At 51.9% G+C, this 21,356-nt stretch overlaps 2 protein-coding genes across 2 annotated transcripts in view; one reads left to right on the top strand and one right to left on the bottom strand.

Annotated features, from left to right (window-relative positions):
• Fam227b (family with sequence similarity 227 member B) overlaps positions 1–13,706 on the top strand; it is a 201,536-nt gene extending 187,830 nt beyond the window's left edge. Inside the window, exons 15-18 of the mRNA XM_023724063.1 lie at positions 4,946–5,023; positions 6,244–6,318; positions 10,541–10,610; positions 13,401–13,706. Coding sequence (XP_023579831.1) covers positions 4,946–5,023; positions 6,244–6,318; positions 10,541–10,610; positions 13,401–13,544 — 367 coding nt within the window. The 3' untranslated portion in view covers positions 13,545–13,706. The remainder of the gene's footprint in view (positions 1–4,945; positions 5,024–6,243; positions 6,319–10,540; positions 10,611–13,400) is intronic.
• Galk2 (galactokinase 2) overlaps positions 13,553–21,356 on the bottom strand; it is a 141,386-nt gene continuing 133,582 nt past the window's right edge. The window contains exons 10-11 of the mRNA XM_023724064.1: positions 20,575–20,776; positions 13,553–14,102 (exon numbers count right to left, since the gene is read on the bottom strand). Coding sequence (XP_023579832.1) covers positions 13,895–14,102; positions 20,575–20,776 — 410 coding nt within the window. The 3' untranslated portion in view covers positions 13,553–13,894. The remainder of the gene's footprint in view (positions 14,103–20,574; positions 20,777–21,356) is intronic.

Consider the following 21,356-nt stretch of genomic DNA (forward strand, 5'->3'; position numbering starts at 1 on the left):
GCAGTGTATTATTTGTTGAAACTGTACTTTCGATTTGATTTGAAACTGTCTCATTGCTATATGTTTATCAATAAAACTTTGAAAAGAAAAAAAAACATTAAAGTGACTACTATGAAACCTAATGCATGAAGAAAGTGTGATATTATTGGACCAAAAAGTAGGAATTGCATTATAATAATAATGCAAAATATGACAGCTGGAGAAATACGTAGAAAAATAGAAATAAATAGGGATTTTGGAGACCAGAATTATGCAAGATTTTTCTTTTGATTACTGTAGTGCTTTTGTAATATTCATAAAATATTTTTAAGTTCTGCTGAAATATTATTTAAAATTAGATTTTTGTAAAATTTAGTTTTTATCTACAATAAGGTATTTATTACTTTCTTCTTAGACCCAAGTGCTACTGTATTCTCAACATTGTCCAGTCATTTGAATAAGCAAAGCTGTTGATTTGCAGAATGAAATCTCAAATTTAGGAGTAACCTGCATTCAACCTAAGAATGTTTCACTTTGAAATGCTTCCCCCCGGATTTGACTGCCATCAAGGAAAACATGAGGCTCACGCGGACACTCATGCCTGTAATGTTATCTGGAAGAAGCTGAAGCTGAAGTAAGTTATGTAGTGTGATCAGACCTCCGGCCGGCCCGGACACTCCTGCAGACTCCACTACACTTGGACACGGGTTGTGAGAACCATCACTGGAAAGCAGGCAGTTCCAGCAGTGCCCTTGCCATTCAGCAGCTGTCCTGTTTGACTCTAACCACGGTTCTGTGAAGGCTGCCTCCCAGGGGAGTGAGTTGCCTTCGGAAGCACACAGGAACAGGCCTCAGCCCCACACAAGGCCCTCGCCCCAGAAGACTTCCTGGGACAGCCTCCGCCAGGCGGCCAGCAGGTGAGCACTGAGCAGAGCTCCTGCGACCAAAGTGAAGTCCCTGTCCATTCACACTGCTCAGGAGCCAAACCACTGAGCACAGGGCAAGTCTGGAGGAGGCTGAGCCCACACATGCTGGCCCAGAAGCTGTGAGCACCACCTTGGCCTAGAGGCCATCTGGAGCCTGGGTGGCCAGGACCTGAGTCTGTAAGCACAGAGGCCACAGAGGCCCTCCTGACTCTGGGCAGCCTGGAGGCCAGGCCTGGGTGCCAGGTGGCCTTAGGTGTCCTGGGGGCAGGAGCCGCTCTGGAGCCTGAGGCCACACAGGGCTCCATCACTCTCCTCCATGTGCCTGGTAAGACAAGACACCAGGGCCGTCCTGTTCCAGTTGTTTTTCCTGCAGGGGACAGCGCTGGAAAGCCCACTGAGTGCTGCTTTAGCCCTTCATCTCACTTCGTGCCCAGCCCTGCTCCTCTGGCCACCGCCCTTTCACACATGACATCTTTAAGATGTCCTGGATGACCCCAGCCTCTTCTAGGTTTGAGATGCTCATCAAGAAGCAGGTTGACTGGACAGACAGACAGACACTGGCTGCCCTGGCCCAGGCCCTTCACTGTTAGAACTGCACTGTTAGCCTGCTGTGCGTGGGACCTTTGAGCGGCTGGCCCCAAGCTGGCAGGACTCCTGCCAAGCCTTCCTACCCTGCTGTCACAGCCCAGAATGCTGTTGGGAATGCCGCAGGTTCTGTAATGTTTTTCCAGCCTTCAGGACAGGCACTTGAAGACACTCTAGTGTTACATGTTGGAAACATTCGCCGCTCTTCCCGGCCACTCCGTCCACTCTTCCCCAAGCACCACCATGGCGTCTCCTCCTAACTCCTAACTCTGTCTTCTCTCTTTTCCTTTCAAGATGCTCACCACATAGCAAGCATGAGGTCAGCCAGCCCTGGCTCCGAGCTCCCTGTCATGTGTCACTGCAGCCACAGAGGCCCCTCAGGACCAGCACCTGTGCCCTTGGACTCCTGTCCCCACCAGCTCCTCCTATCCAGCCGCAAGGGCCGGCTCCCCTCCCTCTGTGCCATCTCTTGTGGCCTTCCCTGCCCATGCCCCAGCCACCCTCTTATCTCAGGGCCCTGTTTTCCTGTCTGCGTGCCTTTCCAGCGTCCAGGGCCATCTCTGTCCAGCTCACACAGCTGCTCAGTCACACACTGCAGGGTGAATAAGTGACTCCAGCCAGTTTAATGACCCTTTGCTGATCATCATATTGACCTCTACCACTTACTGGACACTTTTATTAAAATATACTTACTCTCTTTTGGCCTCGGTGCCATTGCACGGTGCGAGCCCCGGCACTTCTCAGCCGCTGTCTCTTATGTGCCTGCTCAGCCTCCTCCTGCTCCTAACCCTCATGGCGTGCCTCCCTGAGCACTCTCCCTTTGGGCTTCCTTGGGTTTGCATTCTCCTGCAAGGCTCCAGGCATCCTCACTGCTTCGGCCTGCCCCGCAGAGGCCTCCAGTTCATGTCCCTCCCATCGTTCTCTCTGCATGTATTGAGAATGCCTAATAAAATATCTTCTCATCCTGCAGTAGACTTCCCAGGCTCCATTTGACGATTCCATCATTGTGCTCGCCATATCTGATCACTTCTCCATGTCTCTCATCAGCTTCTGTATCCAGTTCGTAAACAAACCCTCTCCTTTCTTGCTTTGCCCAATCTCAGTCCCATTCTCTGCTGTCCAAGTTTTGCCCTCCCCTCAGTGATGGGTCCAAACTGAAATAGCCCATTGTAGACTTCTAGTCTACTTTATGGAATACGGTGACAGGAAGAGACGCGAGGATATCCAGCTGGAAAGGAAAAAGGAGAGCCAGCCTGCGGAGTTGGCTTGACCGCCACAGCACAGTCAAGTCCCCATCTCCAGGAGGGCCTCTTTCTGCAGCCCATAGGAAACACAACCTATACGACACTGAGAACAGACAGAGACCCACAGGGCAAGAAAGATGTGGACCAAGAGAGACGAGGAAAGAACGCTGGCGACAGATGCATTGGGAAATCCCATCGTACCTCAAGCTGGCCCCAAAGACATTGTCTTGAATGAGTCCTGTCACGCAGGGAACCAGACATTCTCATGGCCCTGCATCTTTCATAAAATTATAAGCCACTGTGACATCCAACATTAAAGGAAGGCTCATCTTGTTCCTCATGGAAAAAGGATCATATTCTATGATCCAGACATGAATGAGGGGGAATATAAATCTGGAATGCATAGATAAATAGCAGTGGTTTTGCTCTCGAGTCTCAGAGAATTTTACTCATGAGGTGGAGAAAATACAGTCACCCAGAGCCTCTCAGACTCTGCCTGGCAGGAAGTGTGCAGCACAGTCGCGGTCACCACCCTTCCTTCATTAGGCAGAGGTGCTGGTTGGAGCCTGCCAACTGGAGAGGGTGGCTGCCACCAAGGAGGCCACGCGTCTGCTGGTGTTGAGAAAGTGGCCTTCGGTGTGCAGGAAACTGGTATTCTCTTCCTTGACCCTTAGGCCTTTGTGTTCAGATCTGAGCAAGGGAAGATGCTCGGTGAATCACTCTGAACTTGAGGGCATCTATTCAAGTTCGTTATCAGTCCTACTTGGGCTGCTTTTTCCCTCTTATTTATAATCACACTTCAGTTCTCCTCCAGAAATCATCCTGGAGCTCATAAAGAGTTCTAGAACCGACAAGTACCAAGTGAATTTTCCCATAGGAAATGTTGTTAGAAATAACTCAGGAGGAGCTGATGAGATAGGTCAGTGGTCTAGAGCACCTGCTTAGGCAAGCTTAGGCAAAGTGCAGGGACCATGGTTCGAGCCCCAGCACCACATGCTGTGCTAGCCTCGTCCCCAGGGCTGACTGAGCCAGCCACCAAAAGAAAAGAAATAACTCACGGAAAGTTCCCTGGAAGGCTCTTACTTCACTGAGCTAAATAAGCCTCTCATGGGGTGCATATAAGTGCTTCGGGGTTGACAGTGCCACTCCTGAGCTTTCTGCAATTCTTCGTATTAGAACACATGCAATGCTTGCTTTCTGCGCCTGGCCCGTTCACTTGGGGCAGCACTCTCCAGGGTGGTCCACCTTGTGGCAAATGGCAGGATTCACTTCCTTAGGGGCAAGTGACGCTCACTGTGTGCATTCAGACACTTTCTGGATTGCTTTGTCCATTGCAAGACATGAAGGCTTTCCCACACCATGGCCGTGGTGATGGGGTCGCAGGGAACTGGGTGCAGGTGTCTGCGTGGGGTGTGACTGTGCACAGAAAGCCAGAACAATCACGCAGGGACTCTGCTTGAGATTTCTTTGGAAGCCTGTGGAAGGGCTACAGGTGTAGCCATCAGCCTCCTGCCCTCGCCTGCGGCTGCAGCGACCTTCATGCTCATGCGGAGTACCAGTAGCTCCCTGCTCTCCGCCCCTCACCATCATGGTTTTTCTTTGTCCTTTGATAACAGTAGGACCCACTTTAGCCCGAGCTGAATGGCTGCCTCCTTGAGCCCATTGCTTGCCAACTGCTGCTTCCGGAGGGAAGATACTCTGCCAGACACAAGCACATGAGACCTGCCACAGAGACACAGCCTGGAGTGCAGCTTGTGATGGCCTGGCCCAGGACAGCAAGCCCCTCAGCCTCCTGGCCCTTGTCCTCCCCTGCAGCAGGTGCACCTGGTGACCGAGGTGATGGCACAGCCCAGCGCTCTGCACCTTGAGGTTCTCAGTGTATGTGAAATGCTGAAGCAGGGCTACAAAAAGGGTGTCAGATTTTTAACAATTACATTTAACAAGTTGCTGCTTTAAACACACACACACATACAGATATAGATATAGAGATAGATAGATAGATAGATAGATAGATAGATAGATAGATAGATAACAGAATAATTACAGAACTGATGAGACTGTTAAATGCAGGAACCGGCGGAGGGGGGCTCCAGACAGGCACTCCGCTCCTGCTTGGGACCTCAGGCCTCGAGGTCTCCTTACTTCCCTCCTTCTGCCTGCTGCCCCCCAAGGCTGGCCACTGGGATTTTTCCTTAACCAGAAGCCCAGCACAGCACCTGCTCCCACCTACTGCAAAATTATAAAGGATGCAAAGAGACAATTTGCGGTCAACCAAAGGGACTACAGAATGTAAGTTACTGTCCTGGTTTGGTTCAGTATGGCATAAGCCTTCTAGCTCGGTTCCTTGTTTACTGGTGAGAGGAGCTGTCTCTGAAGACCCTAGAGATCCTGAGGTGGGTGTCAGGAGGTGTCAAGGACACATGTGGGACCACAGAACCAGGGGAGCACAGAGCACAGCCCAGCAGAAAAGGCCAGGCTCTGAGGGGACAGAAGTCTCCGCCTCCCTTTCACAGAGCCCAGCCAGGACCAGAACAGCAGAGAGTGCTCAGTGCGAACTGCTGCCTTCCCCACACAGGAGGCAAACCTGGGCTGGCATCAAAGGAGCTGCGGCAGGGACACCGTTTCCGAAATGTGTCCTGAGGACCGTTCTCCATGTGTTGTGCTTCAGTCCAATGCTCGTGGCCAGCTGTGGTGTTTTTAGGTAGTAGGGAGCTAAGAGCAGCTTATAAGGGACGGCCATGCTCATGAGTGTGCAGAGTTGGCAGGATCCAGCTGCTGTGTCCAGCCGGGAGGTTTTGTTGGCTTGTAGGGATGGCCAGGCCGCCTCAGCCCCGGGAGCACATGGAGGAGGTAGAGCAGGCACAGCCAGCACAGCACACACACACACACACACACACACACACACACACGCAGACATGCAGACACGCACACATGAATGCAGACACGCACACATGCACACATGCACACACGAATGCGTGTGCGCTCTGCCTGCTCCTGGGCACCCATTGAGGCCCCAGGCAGGTTCAGATGCCCGCTGCAGGCCCCCGCAGAAACACAGAGGTGGAGCCCAGCCACACTCCCACTCAGCCTGTTCTGAAAGGGATTCGCATGTGAGGAGCCATGGGAGGGAGGGGACTGTTCTGTTTCTGTTTTGTGTTGTTTCTTTTTTTCCAATCAGGTTTTCTTGGTCCATTTTAGATCTACATGATGATCACATTCATCATAGAGAACTTATACTGTACGTGGTAGAACGTGTCTCCTTTCCCTGTCACCCTCTCTTTAACTCCTCTTCTCCCTGTTCACAGAAACTTTGCTTCCATTTTTTCCTTTTACTTGCATTTTCCTCTTCCTTCCCCTCCCGTCCTCTCCCTCCCGCTCCCTGTGGATCAGCGTGGTTGAAGGCCTTTTAGCCACACGGACAGGCCTGCATGTCTTTGTCCTGCTTTTCTTTCCCACCTAGGATCACCAGCTGTCTTTTGAAAGCCTAACTCCAAACTTTGATTTTATAGAGAAATGCAAAGGATTAATGAAGAAATGAAACTCTTAAGACAGCAACAGGAACGAATTAATAAGGAGGTTAAAAGGTTTGTTTCTTATTTGGTTTGGTAGCCCTTAAAAACATGGTTAATCAAACAAACGTGTTCCACAAAATCACACTGGGCTCATTATGTAAAAACACATCATCCAGACTGTCTGCAAAGAGGGTTTCTATTAACACTTCACCCACGATTACCTTACTTTGTTTAATCCAAAACATCAGCTACCCTACTAATTTAATTAATTGTTGAACATTATTATCATCTAATTTTACTCCTCCAGCCACCAGAGTTAAGTTCAAGGCCTTTGGAAAGGAAACCCATAACAATGCCTGCCCAGGAAGGTGCCCACCCTGAACCATGTAGACTAGAAAAACAACCCACTGGGCCAGCCTCCCCAGGCTCTGTCCACACCCCTCCCAGCCCTAGAGCCTCCTCCCCGACGCTCCAACGCTTGTCCCCAGGAGCACTAGGCTCCTTTAACTTGTTTGTTTTATAAATTGGACTATAAAAAGGGCAGCTGTAAAGCACCGAGGCCCACCCACTTCCTGCCCTTCCGTGAGCAGCAAGCGGGCATCAGATGAGCACAGCCCTTGGACTGGGCCTGCGGACAGGGCTTGGCCAGCCGCGCGGCCACACCCCGACAGCTCTGGGATCTGATCCGGCGCCACCAGCCACGGGCCTCCCACTGCCGTCTATCACCGTCAAGGAGGAAGGCCCACCTGGCCCGTCAGCATCCTACCTCACCCTGCGCCACGAGGCTCATCGCTCGGATCACTCAGCTGTCTCATCCCTAACGCTAAGTCCTAAGGTGCGATTCCAGGCGACTCCTAGGCGACTCCTAGATGCCTCGGCACTCCAATCCACCTCAGCCAAAGTTGCACACTACTGAGCATGCGCGTTGGTTTATACAAAGGCGCACAGTGGACAGGCATGAACTCATGGACCCCTGGAGGCTGTGAAGCGATAGGCCCCTGCCCAAGCTCCATCTGCCATCTTCCGAAAAGACTCAGAGAAGAAACTGAGACACAGATTGTGGTAATGCCGCAAAGCTTCGTGAACACCCGGAGACCTTGAGTGCACACAAGAGAAGGGCATGTGACCTACATGTAACGAAACCGTTACTTATGGGGGGACCCTCGGGGAGCAAGTAGGAAAATCAGTTGATTGTAACGAGATGAAACTGAGTCTGAAGAGTGTGCTCCTCCAGGAGGCTGTAAGAGGCACTGGGGAGAAAAGCCAGCAGGCCACTGACCAGTGGGTGTACACAGTGAGAGGTGACAGCCGGCCCTGAGGCGTGCCTGAGATCGGACAGGAGCCCCAAAGGGCAGGAAGCCTGGAGCAGACCCAGGTGGAAGGCATACCGGGGGCAGAGGCACCTGCCTGTGCCCTCAGGGTCCCCCAGGCCAAACGCTGAAGAAACCCAGGAGGGCTCTTGTGGGGCTGAGCTCATCCAGACTTCTGCCTCAGCAAGGGCTATTTGGCGTCTCCAGAGAATTACGCTTTCTACCAGTTTCTGCAAAAGAATGTCAGTGCTTTCCTCGAGAACTGCAATGAAATCTGTCATAGATCAGGAGTCTTACAAAGGGAACAATACAATATAGGACACATTTTATAAGATTATTTATAGTAGTCAGCCAAAGAATCATGCACCACAAAAGAGTGTAGGAAGTCTATCCACATGAGAAAGACCAAAGAATCCAGCTGAGGCCTGGATCCCACAGCAGTGTCGTGCATGAGTCCAGGTGAAGACCTAGAGCCCATAACAATGCCTCCCACAAGTCCAACTAGAGGCTGAGGGCCCAGGACAATGTCTGTTTCATGGGTGTGGGCTGGAAAGGCCCAAAGTGCCAGGAGGATGAAGGATCAGGGCCAGCAGGCGAGGGAGCTGCACTGGAGTCAGGAAGCAGCGCTCAAGATAAACACCAGAGCTCCATGAAAAGCGCCACAGCGTCCTCAGCCACTGTGAGGTCCCGAGCTCCTCCAAAGATGAGAATAGCCGAGCTCCTATCAGCAAAGGCTATGAGACAAGCTTCTCCAGGACACTGAGCAGTGCACCACCTTCCCCTCTGGAGCCAGGAAGCCACACTCAAAGTGAGGGCCAGGGCTCCCCCAAAGTGACCCGTAGCGACTCGCAGTGGCAACAAGGTCCCGAGCTCCTCCTCTGACAAGAACAGCTAAGTTCATCGGGAAAGCCAGCGTGACAAGGACCTCCAGCAAACTAGCCCAAGAGAACCAGCAGCTGCCCTAATAGCCTCCAGCCTACTCCAGTTCTGCCTCTCGCACCGCTGGCAATAAGCCTGAGGCGGGCCTCCCACGCCCAGGCTACGCTGATTCGGTTCAGCTGCGAGTTTCAAGTTGAACAGCAGTTGTCAATCCACCCCTGGTCAATTTAGTGACATCTTTTTTTTTTTTTTTTTTTTTTTTGCGGAACCATAACCATACAGTTTTCCTTAAACTATTCTCTACTGGAAGATTTGTGAAAAGTTAACATGTCTTGGTCTATTCAGATTTAAATTAATATTATAATTACACATAAATTTTTTGTACTCATTTCAGCACCAAAATTTATAATATTCAAAGGGTAACCAAAATTCAAGGTTAAAACACAATACTTTGATTAACCTGATTATAAACATATATAAAAATGACATTTAAAAGCATATTAAAAGAAGTATTACAGTCACACCCCTTGCTTCCCATTAACTTTTAACAAGGCATGGCAAGACTAAAAAACAGATCTCCTGCATTTCAAATGTGAAACGCCTTGGTTCATTTTTCTATTGTCCTGTTCTTAACAACAATGTTCTCCTCTGCTTCATCCTTGCAACCTAAAGCCACCCCTCTAGCCAAAAGCTCTCGACAGTAAATATGCCACCATCCCAATAGTGGACCTCATTGAATTTCTTCTTTTTCCACCCAGGCAATATCTCTAAACACGAGCAACATGCAGACCAAGTTTCTGCCAAAGCACAATATACTACGTGGGTCCGGCAGCCAGTGCAGTTTTTCTCAGTTGAAGCCTCCTAAGCTTCATATAAACTGGCACCATTTCCATTGGTACTCTGATTTTCCAGGCTCCGACCAGAGTCTCTAATATAGTTTACACCATACGTGGGCTGCCTCTTTGACCAGTCTCTCAAGAACTTTCCAAATTAATTACAAAGGCTCTTAAGCCACATGGCCAGGTAGATCACAACAATCACCCCATGCCTGCTACCACATTCTGTCTTGGTTAGTTTTCTCTTGTTTCTGGGACAAAATACCCAACACCCAAAATTAAGGGAGGAAAGGTTTATCTAACTCAGTTTTGTCCATACTTGGCTGGCGCAAAGGCAGGGTGGCATATGGCAGAGAGCAACAGGTCGTGGTGGTGGAAAACAGCAAAAGCAGCAAGCGCAAAAGAGGAGGGACAGCAGAGAGCAGGCCTCTTTTTCTCCCGTACATTGTATGCAAGCTATCCACCCCAGGGGGGTGCCACACTATACCCATAATCCCAGCATTGGACCATGAGTCAATCAAAAACTCTAGAAGCCCACTCCATGACTGCATGAGGCTTTAGGGAATGCCTAGACACAAACTAAAACAAAATCAACAGCACGTCCACCCTCTTTCACCCTTCTTTTTCTCATCTGTGTTTCTCTCACCAGTGCTGCACCCTGTCCCAATGTCTCCTGCCACCTCCCCTGGCCTACCCCCCGACCCTCAGCCTAAGAACTCCAGACAGATTCCTCCTTCACCTGGCTTCAACTCTTTCACAGAGATTTCTTGGATGAAGACTTGGATAGGAATCAGAACAGATTCCTGGGCCCCTCACCTTAGTGCTCTCTGCCTGGAGAGCCCTTGTCCTAAATCAGCCTCCTCTATCTCCTCTTTCTTCCCTCACATCTTCCCCTTGCTTTTTTGTCTTCTCCTGCCATTACTCCTCAGCGTCCAAGCCAAGCCTAGTGGGTGGGATCAGCTAAACTGATGCCTGGGTGTGGACCATGTAGCCAAAGAGGGTGCCCCCTGCTGGGGAGGGTCCACAGTGGGTGGAGCTGAGTCCCAGGGCCTGGGTTCACACTGCCCACTGGCAGCTGGAACAGTGACTGAGCCTGCTCACTGATAAATAGGGTAAGAGCAGTTCCTGCATGCTCAGGTTGAGGTAACTGAATTAACACAGGCAATATGTTACCAAATGCACAGCATGTGAAACGCTCTGTAAATGTTGATTACTTAATGATAGAAGGACAATGAGTTTGATTACTGATTTTCTTTATTCTGTGGTTAGACTCCAAACAAAGGCTATCAAGAAACCTGCTGAAGCTCAGAATGACTTTGAGAAGTTCCTGCATAGACTGGTATGTTTCCTTCCTGAAAACTGAGAATTCTCGCTCTACCCTCAGAAGCCGGGGCCTCACCCAAGTTCCCACCTGCCGCGTACAGTGCTCTGCTTTACACCTTCAGTGACAACTTCATGCTCACTGGCTGCACTCCTTGCTTCTGGCCAGGGACAATGTATGCAAATGAGGACCTCGCGTGCAGGCTGAGTGGAGAGGAGGAAAGCGCAGATGGCTGCGCCCGCATCTTCCTTCTCACTGCTGCTCAGCAGGGGCCCACAGGGCTAGCAGCTGGGTTCGAGGGGCGGCCCCTGCTGCTGGGGAGAGCAGCACAGGGCAGTGTGGCAAGGTCCCAGCAGGACTCGGGTGAGAAGCAAGAGGGGCCCCCCCCCCGCCCCACTTCTCCTCACTCCTCCTGCCTTCTGCACAGCCCTCGTAGGTCTGAAGGCCTCCTGCCTTCCACACGTGAGGGCTTGGGCAGGGCGGTGGACAGCCAGCCAGCAGGTGGGCAGTCCGATGTCAGATGTAAGCCACCTCTTTGCTTGCTACTACAAGTCAAAACTGGGCTGCATCCAATTCCTCCAGGGGCCAGGAAGTGACAGAAAACTGAGAAAGCGCTGGGAGCAGATTTTTTTTTTTTAATTTTTAAGGGTTTTTTTAATCTTGTATTTATTTGGTACAGGGTCTCACTACCTCATGGTCTCCTGTCTCAGCCTCACAGCACTGGGATTACAGGCATGCACCACCACACCCGGTTTCAATGGCCAACACAGCATGCAGTACCAGGGACCGAACCCAGGGCCTTGCGCTTGCCAGGCAGGCACTTAAACCGCTGAGCTATCTCCCCACCTATATAGACTATTTTTACTCCCACAAAAACGTACTCTCTCCCCGTCCTTGGTCTGCCTTTCCTACCACTGATGGAGACGTGGACACAGAGATACTAGAAGTCAGAACATGCTGCAGTGTGCATGTGCTGCAAACCTTGTGAGCTGAGTGCTGAGTGGTGGGGTCTGAGTCCCAGGGCCCTGCTGGGGTGGTGGGGACAGCAGTGCCTGCAGCCAGGCTCTCAGGGCAGGAGGCCACATCTGCTCTCACTCACGGCTGTGCTGCAGGACTGCAGGCCACAGCACCATCGCAGTGTCTGCTGAGCACTGAACACACTTCAGGCCACACTGCACACAAGCAGATGGGGCCCTGTGCTGCCCACCCGTCAACAGGCTCTGAATGTTGCTGGACTTTCCAAGCTGGCTGCAGCCAACCAGGTCAGACCGTCCTCCGCAGCCCAGCGGGCCTCCTTCCACAGAGCCTTCCGCAGAGCCGGGTGCCGCTGCAGCGTACTCGCCTGCTCAGCCCTGTGCATCCTCCCTGCTTCCGCTCTGCTCACCCTTCAGGGCTCCACTCAGACTCCACTTTCTGCAGAGAGCTTTTGTCCAGTGGCCCCGCCCTGTCCTTCCAGACACTTGTGATGTTTCTCAGAGCTCCTAGGGATGGTAGGGCTAAAACACGGCTCTTTTTTCCGGGTCAGAAATCAAAATGAACAGAGTCGAGCTTTAGCTTAAAATGGGCTGGGGCAGAACCGAGGGCCAGCGCGGAGGCCAGGAGAGTGCTCCACCCCAGCCCTTTCTTTTGAGACAGGGCCTCACTCAGTTAGCCAGGCTTTGGCCATGCACGCCTCCCGCATCAGCCTCCCCAGCTGCTGAGAGCACGGGAGTGCGCCCGTACTCACATGCGGCTACACGTGAGCAGGGATCACGTGGTGAAAGACAAATGCAGTCACGAGGCAGCGACAAGGGGCATTTTACTGATGCGTGTGTCTTTTAAGAATTGTATGCTAACTACAAACCCTTTGTGGAAAATGGCTAAGGATTAAAAGCACAAAGGATTATAAATTTAAATAATTGAAGTCTTGGATTGTTGGGTTTAAAGACTGAAAATATTTCCAACAAGTTGGACTTACACTTTCCCAGGTGCCAGCCTTTGTTCCAGTTAGAAGCTTGCCGAGATCGATTTTCAGCTTCCCGGCATGACTGCTGTTCTTTAGGAAACATACCAACCACCTCTGCCTCGGCCTCTCTGAAACTGAGCTTTAGAGCGTGAGGCCCCATCTGAGCTGCTCATTACAGAGGGGACACAAGAATAGACAACTGTAACAGTTGTCTAGTAAGTCAAATCACAAATGCATTCTGTCTCTGTTACCTCGGCATTTCAGCCAAACACCCACACCTTTTGGGCTAAATCATCGTGTAACCAAAAAATGGCCTCCTGTAGCCTGTCTCCAAGGGAAGCCATTCATCCGCCATTGCCATGTGGCCACGTGGCTGACTGCATGCTCACTCTTAACAAATGCACGTATGTGGCCACCAACACCACTACCAAGCTGCTTCCACGTCAAACTTCTCACAGCCACGTTCACCCACGCACCTGCACACTGGCCTCACGCCGGTCCACACACACAAATGGGCCTTGCCATGCACAGAGAGGGGGCATGGGGCATGGATGGGGGCTCCCAGGACAGGACCACAGAGGCCTCTGGAGAAGGACAGAGTGGGCAGAAAGGCAGTTCCACCAACAAACCAAAAGTCTGAATCACCACCACATTAATTCCTTGTTCCTCTGCTGAGTGATAGATTCGAAATTTTGGAAAATGGTATCACTTTTTAAAAACACTTTGAATGAGCCTTGATTTTTTTTCCCCTAAATCTGACCTCTTACAGGGTGGTCTCTACAGTCTTAATAACTGGGAAATCTCATATTTAGGCATCTGACAGTGAAGAAAATCGATGACTCCATAACGTATCATTTTCACAGCACAGAGAGGCACAGATGCACAGGGAACTGGCGGTGGCGGTGGTGGCGGAGGCGGCGGCGGCAGCCACAGAGGACCGCAAGCCGGAGGAGGAAGAGCACGAAGGGAAACGAGCAGTGAGCCCCCTTCAAGAACAGCACGCATGACTTAGCTGTAGCCTTTTAATTGCAGCAGTGTGTTTAATTCAAGTCCAGTCTGTGTATTAGTGTGCTTTACCATTCATCTTAAAATCCCAGACTAATAAGTCTTAGTAAATCATCTGTCCAAGCTTAACTTTGGCTCATATTGGTAAAAAATAAAAGAAAAAATATTTTAAGATGGAAAAAATAATCATTATAAAGCATAGGGGGCTTTCAGCCGACTTTGGACATGCATCTTGTTAATAACAGCCCTTCGACCTAATACAAAGCGGAGACAAGGTTAATTTGCTGCGGCGTGGAAAGGCCTGCCAGTTCCTGAATGCCCTAAATAGTTTCTCAGAGACTTTTGACATTGTTCAGGCCTCCAGGAAAACCAGAGCCCCGCCTCCAGGCTTGGTCGCAAACAGGCTGTGCTGCCCGGGGGCCATGCCGCGCCCGCTCCCCTGGTAGTAGGCTTCATGCACCCGGGCCAGGAAACCGGGCAGCGCGTCCACTGGCACCAGGGACACCGTGCAGCCGCCCCATCCTGCGCCGGTGAGCCGCGAGCCCTGTGCTCCGGCCCTCCTGCAAAGAGAGGAAGAGATTAGCACAAATGACAGAGTGGCTGCTCCATGTCAGAGAATACACAGCATGCCTAGGTGAGACAGTGTGCAGGCTTGGGGTACCATGGGACAGCTCCGGGCATTCACAAGTGCAAGCTGCTTGCGACGTGACTTGATACTTCTTCGTTGCATCTAACTCTCATCTCCAGTTTTGACTCCAAGTCACAATGGTCAGCAGCAGCCATGTATCATGGGCGTGCACTAATCTCTGGCATCCTGAGTCCCAGGTACAGCCCCTGGAGGATCCATGCACCAGCTAGCAGGAGGCCAGCAAGAGGGAGGAAAGAAGACGCTCCGGGCACAGTTAGGGCTGGAGAGCTGAGCTCATGGTCACTGGGGCACTGCCTGGCACACTGGGCTGCTTCCTCTAGGTCCCGCAGCTGCATCTGAAGGCTTAGCTGTGTCACCAAACTTGGGACTGTGGTACAGCTAGCCGTGCAGCAATTGCCCAGCCATGGAGAGGCCACGGGTCCTGGCCCCAAGTGGCAGAGAAAGACCTGGACGGCTCTGAAGAACTTCATAGGCACGGCCTGTTGTTGAACTCTAGGTTAGTGGCTTGGCTTAAGCCCTCCGGAGAATTATGCCAGGCTTCCGTGCACCTTCTGGAGCCGACTGCGACTACCTCAGCTTGTCAGGAGGAGGGCTTCAGCTCTGGAGATAATTTTAGTCCCCACCAAGTAGGCAGCCGAACCCAAGTGAAAGGCCCTACATGACGCACCAGAACCACTCAGTTTAAACGATGTGATTTGTTTCAATAACAGAAGCTAACATAGATTTCCAATTAGCTCCTGCTAACAGAATTTACTCCGAATTAGCAGCAGATTAAAAACTGCATAATTAATTTAGTACAGTTTTGTTCCTTTTTCCACCAAAATGAGCTATTTTACTTTCTGGAAAATATCAATAGAGCATCGCTCCTGCTCTAGGACGCTGTTTCCCCTCTGTGATATTCTTAATGCTTTTTTCCATCACCTGTTTTATTTATGAAAATAGGCTACTCCCATAAAAACAGATGCTTAAAATAAGGAAAAAAAGTTCTTACAAGTAAAGAAAGGTTCGTGAGCTCTTCCTGTCTCTCAAACGTTCAGCTGAGTAGCTGAACTGAGAGCAAACTCTTGCCATCTGTACTGAAAAGCTCTGACCCTGGCATTCGGGAATCATTCCGAGTTTTTAGCTTGGCAGAGGGTTTGTTTAAGTTTGTTCATTGACAATAAAAGTTATAGTATGTAGCCTCATCAAAAACTATCTCCCAGGGGCTGGGGAGATGGCTCAGTTGAATAAGCCCTTCCCTGGCAAGCGCAAGGGCCTGAGTTCAATCCCCAGTTCCTTTAAAAAAAAAAAAAAAAAAAAAAAAAAACTATCTCCCATTGTGGAAAGTTGGGGGAGAAACTGAGATGTCCCTGACTGATCGATAAAAGACCCTCACATCTGGGCATCCAGGGCAGCTGTGACTCAGGGTGGAGAAGGATGAGGCGCCCCTGGGTTCCCTGTGACCCCCGCTGTGCCATTTTCTAGACAAAGCTCACCAAGCCTTTGCTGGACTTCTGGGCAAACTGTCTCACAATCCATCCTTCAAACAATTTTTGAAGGCTGTGGTTTTAAAACTGAACCTACAGCAAACAGAGGGCATTGTTTCTCATGGGGTTGCGGGGCCTATAGCAGTCAGGCCCACAAGGCCAATTTTCCTGAGGGCCTCCCATTTGCCAGGGAGCCAAGGCCGGAAGTCATTCTGGGTAAAGTCTTCACTCTGCCCCATGGGCTCCAGCCAACCCTGCCCGCTGCAGAGGCAAGCGCACTGGATGCTTCGACCCCATGGGCCAAACTCATCAGAGCTCTGAACCCCACATGCAGCCCTCGCACTGAGGTCCTAAATGTGCAGCTGCCAGGGCCACACAAACCCAGGCAGAGGCCAGGTCCAAGTCCAGGGACTGCCAGGAGGTGGAACACTGAGAGGCTCAGCCCAGCCCATCAGGAAAGTAGCTCGGGTGAGGCAGGTGCGGCCAGACTTTCCCCACTTGAAACTTGTTCTGGGTGAATGGTAACACGTCAGCAACATACCTCCTGAGCTGTGCCACACTGGACAGGCAGTGCAAGGGTTAGGGAAGCAGTCCCGAGGTCTCCACCACAGCTGGAGACTGTGCGCCTGAGACAGGGCAGGGGGGACCCTGCCTCAGAGCCCTGCTGGGCAGTAGGGAGGGAAGGGAGGAGACCCGGAAGGGCCAGGGAGACGGAGGAAGGAATCGCGCCTTCCATTGCAGTGAGATTTCATTTAATTCAAAGTAGGTGAAGATTCATTTATTGTAGAAATGGACATCAGATCGCTCCAGGAAGTCCTGAATTTTGGGCCAGGTCCTATACCTCCCTCTACTCCAGCCTTCCACAAGGCCAGACATCTGGTTCTAACAAACAGCTGCTAGACAGTTAGGTAAAAATGTACGTCATACAGACATCTAAGCAGCTAATAGTATGTGCTTCACCTGAAAAGACACCCAGCGTTCCCTGGCAAGAATCTCAGAAAACAGCTTCCAGGACACTGCTATGGCTTTCGTGGTCAGGACGGGAACGTCACGTTCAGATGGCTGGGATCATGGGAACCACAGGAAAGCGAGCTTCCAGGTCCACTTGAGCAGTGGCAGCCCCCAAAGGCCGCTCACGGGCAGCTGCTGGCCTGAACCTCAGCAAGCAGGACCCGTGCGTGGAGCAGCAGGCCCTGCACCAGCTCCATGGCACAGTCCCTCTTCTTGCCAAGGGGGCAGAGTGGCCCTCTCAGCCACGGGGAAGAGCACGACTATGGACTCCCGCAGCCTCCACACCAGAAGAAAGGACCCTGGACAAGAGAAGACTTCGGCAGAAGACGCAGCGAGCTAACTTCTGTACCCGTAGTCAGCCCATCAAAATTGTTATTTGTCTTCCTTAACAGCTTGGGCAATAATACAGCGATGAATCTTCTCTGATTTCAACAAGTGTCAGAACAGAAATAAAAAGCATTCACTATTTTTACTTAAGTAAATTTCAGGAGACTGGTAACAAATGAGTTGTCCACATCTAATTGCCTTGATTTCAAAATTTTCTGTTCCTCAGTAAATCTTTGAAATGTAGTCATTTCTTTAAATTCACCTTTTGTTCATTTGCAAGACACTTTATAATTGAGCAAACATCAGTTTTTCCTTCATTATTTTATTTCACATAAAATTCTACATGAACTTAATTTAAAAAAAAACAACCAACAAGCAGCCCAACTCTGAGAGTAGTTTCCTTCCTGCTTCCTGGTCCTTGCTCGGGGTTCTGAGCCGACTCTCTCACAGCCAGCCCTGACCATCTCCGTGCCTCCTCTGCTCGCCTCAGAGCTCTGTGTTTATTGTGCAGCCGAGGGAAGGTGCACCTGCACCTACTGTCTTGGACACTGCAGGCTTGCAGGTCCTTTGTCCTCAGTCACGGAGTTCTCCTTCCAGACAGATAGCTTCCAGGAAAACTGGAGCCAACCGGAAGCTCGAGAAGCCACCTAGGAGCAGGGAGGAGGGCCAGACGGCCGGGGCCGTGCTCCTCCTGGGCCCACGTCACTGCCCTCCCCCAAGTCCACATCTCTGTCCTCCTCCCAAACCCACGTTGCCATCCTCCTCCTGAGCCCACATTGCCACCCTCCCCCTGGGCCCATGTCACCGCTCTCCCCCAAGTCTACATTTCTGTCCTCCTCCCAAGCTCACCTCACCATCCTCCTCCTGAGCTGACCTTACCGCCCTTCCCCTGGGCCCACGTCACTGCTCTTCCCCAAGCCCACATCGTTATCCTTCTCCTGAGCCCACATCGCCATCCTGCTTAGTCTGCTGTCTCTCAGGGCGACCAACCCCCGCGCACACCTTCTCCTCGTGTCCACATCTCTGGGCATGGAGGCAGGTCCAGGCGTGGTGTTGCTCTTGAACATAGCAACGCCAGCAGGCGAAGCACAGCACCGGGGGCCACATCAGCCCCAGCCAGGGCGCCGAGCTCCTCTTCCTACCCGCTGAGAGGTGCTCCTTCTGCCTCCGATCTTTCACAGCCTTCTGAACACTTTCTTCTTGCCCTTTCACTTTTCAAACATCCACATAAAAGACAGCACCTCCGCTCTTCACAGCCCATGGCTGTCCACAGGCGAGCCACGCAGGGAGGAAGGCATCGCCTGCCGTGCACCCTCCTGGCTCTGGCCCTGAGCATCCTGGGTGCAGGCTGTCACATGGTCCCCAGTATCACTAACCTTGCAGAGCACTGCAGGTGTTATCTGCTCTTTGGTGACAGCAAAGGAAGTGTGAGCCGTGCACGGAGCTTAGGGACCAGGGAGCTAGTCCAGCCAACACTTGCAACTTGCCAGAAGAGAATCTTTCAACACAGGACACTGCACTATCTGGCGATGAGCTAGGTAGAAACTCACCAAAGTACTCAGCAACTGGCTTCCAAACAAAACCACAGGGCTCCTTGCCCTGGACGCACCTGGGCTCTTCTCTGAAAATTCGTACCACAGGCAAAGACTACTGAGGTAGAAACACCCTGGCTGCCATCAAGAAAGGATGACAAAGGGGGCTTAAAATAAATAACCCCTTCTAGCAGCCACAGACTCTTCACCAGATGCACATTTTCTTAAAGGCTAGGCCTGTGCATGCTGGAATGGAACAGACATGGAGGTCCTGGAGCTCAGGACACAGAGAGGCGAAGCTGGGCTCCACGTGCCCCGAGGCCCGCCGACCTGTGCGCCAGCCGAGTCTGCCCAGTGCGCAAGCGCTACGGACGACGGTGGCGGAGGCCTCCAACCGCAATCCTCGAGGCCAGCAGGGGCCACAGGCACCGGGAGCTCCGCACCTTGGCCCAGGCTGGGAGGAGGGCTGGAGCGGCGAGGCTGGGCTGCGGCCAGCTTCCGGCCGAAGCATCCTGGAGCCTGCTCGAGGGCTTCGCCCCCTCCCCTGCTCTAAGATCTTCCAAGGTGGGTTGCGTCTGCCCCGGAACCTGGAAGAAGGGCTGCCAAAGATATGGCTTCCGGAGAAACAAGGTTTCTGAGGCCGAAGTCCCAGAAGAGCTCTTGAGTCCTTTCTCCCACAGCCATTGTCCCGAATCCTCCTCCAAGGCACATCTGGCCCCAGCTCTCAGCAGGGCCCCTTCCCTGGCACAAGCCACAGTTCCAAGGCCTCCAGGCCCTCCTGCTGCTGCCTCCTTTGTGACCAACACCGCTCTCCCCAGAAGACCCTGGGCCACCTCGGCCACCCACCTTCTGTTCCCTCAGTGCGCTTCCACCCGGCCTCGGTGAGCAGCTGCCCATCCCAGGGCAGGACAGACTCCTGGGGACCTGGGGAGCTGGCCAGCCTCCTGCAGAGCTGTGTGAGGAGGATGCAGCGTCCATCCCACCCTTCCTGCTCCTTCTGCGTAAGCCATCTTTTCCCCGGGTTTCCACAGCTGCACATTGCGCGTCCCCTCGGCTTGCGACGCCCTTGGTGCTGGCAGGACAGCCTCCGTCCCGACGAGCTCTGGAAGGCTCTGTGGCATCCAGCGAGCTCACTGACAGCTCAGTGCTTCTCCTCGTGCGGGGTCGAGTCCCTGACAGGTGCTGGGCGCTGTGCCATCTGCGGGCTGCGATGCGAGCTGGGCGCCCAGCAGCTTCCTGCTCCTTGATGCTAACTGCAGGCAGCTCGGCACCTTCCTCGGGCCCTGTTTATTCCCTTCATTTCTCCTGGGGCCAGTGCTACACCTACGGGGTGAAGGGGCCATCGATGTTCCCATTCAGTCACAATAATGAGGAAGCTCTTTCCAAGTCTGTCTCCATCGACCACCTACACACTAGGCTTTCCTCAGTCCCCTTGGCCCTCCGATTGCCTCAGTTAACCCTGGGAGGCAGATCAAGCTGGCTTCTAAGGGTTCCCTGTAGGGACCCCATCCTGTCCGCCTGTCTCCCCTCTGAGAACCTAAACCTATGACAACACCTGACTCAGCAACAGCGTGATCATTAAAATACCAAGAGCAAGGCATGGCTCACCCTCGTGGGAGTCTCTCCTGCAGCGCTCGGGGGCGCATGCCTGCAGGGCCAGCACTAGGGGCTGGGCAGACGACTGCAGTGAGTTCAGGGCCAGCCGGGTGCCCACAGTGAGACCCAAACTTGGAGCCGCACGATGGAACAGAGCCAGGCTGGAGTCCTCCGGCCCTAGAGGTGAGCAGGACAGACGAGGACCAGCATTGTGCATGGGAGGTCACTCACAGAGGAGTGCAAAGGCTAAAGGAGAGCTAAGGTGTGCTCTGCACATGGGATGGCTCCCCATGGTCAGCAGTAGCATTATGCACCATTACGACTCAGAAAAATTTTAAAGGCATAAAAACCAACAAAAAGGAAAGGAAGGCAGGGTTGCCCATCCCTGACCTGTGTCTGGAGCGCTTGATGGCGGTCCGAAAGTCCCAGCCCTACCCCACGCTCCACTCACCGGCAGGTGTCCACCAGCTGGTCCAGCTCGGGGCAGCTGCACTCGTACAGGTCCCGGCAGCTGCGGTGGCTCTGGTTCATCAGCTCCCCCAGCAGCGCCACCGCGTCCTCAGGGCCATCCTCACAGATCTTCTTGAACTGCAGCACCCGGGCTGCCTCGCTGTACACGTGCTTGGCCCGCTGGTAGAGCTTGAAGGCAGACACTGCAGAGGAGGAAGCGGGCACGGGGAGGGCACTCAGCAGACGCTGGGAGCCGGGTGCAGGAAGGCCTTGTGGGCCTCGAGCCGCCTTCCTCAGCAACACCTTAGGCCAGCTGTGGTGGACCCACAGCACACATGCCACAGAGGGCTGCCTGTCACCACTGAAATCTCTAAAAGTCCCGCCATCACTGCCCTATATGTTGATATATCTATTTGTATGTTTATATATCTATTTTTACAAGTATGCCCTCTTATACATGCAATATTATTATACCAAAAAATAAGAAAAAAACTAATAAAAAAGGCTTTTAAAATTAAATTTTAAAATCTTTTTTTCCATAATTTTATTGTGAAACAAATAGCAATGAGACAGTTTCAAACCAAATTTGGTAGGACAGTTTCAATAATTAATACGTTGCATACATTCTTCCTAGTGGTTAATTGCTGTACAAGATGCGGACACAATATCTATTTACAGACACTATTAGAACAAATCCCTCTATTCATTAAGAGAATGTAACTATATATCTATCCCAACCATTTGGAATACACAGATACAAAATGGACATTCATCTGTATCCCC

The sequence above is a fragment of the Octodon degus genome, unplaced genomic scaffold (assembly GCF_000260255.1).
Source record: "Octodon degus isolate 3935 unplaced genomic scaffold, OctDeg1.0 scaffold00105, whole genome shotgun sequence".
Classification (NCBI taxonomy): domain Eukaryota; kingdom Metazoa; phylum Chordata; class Mammalia; order Rodentia; family Octodontidae; genus Octodon; species Octodon degus.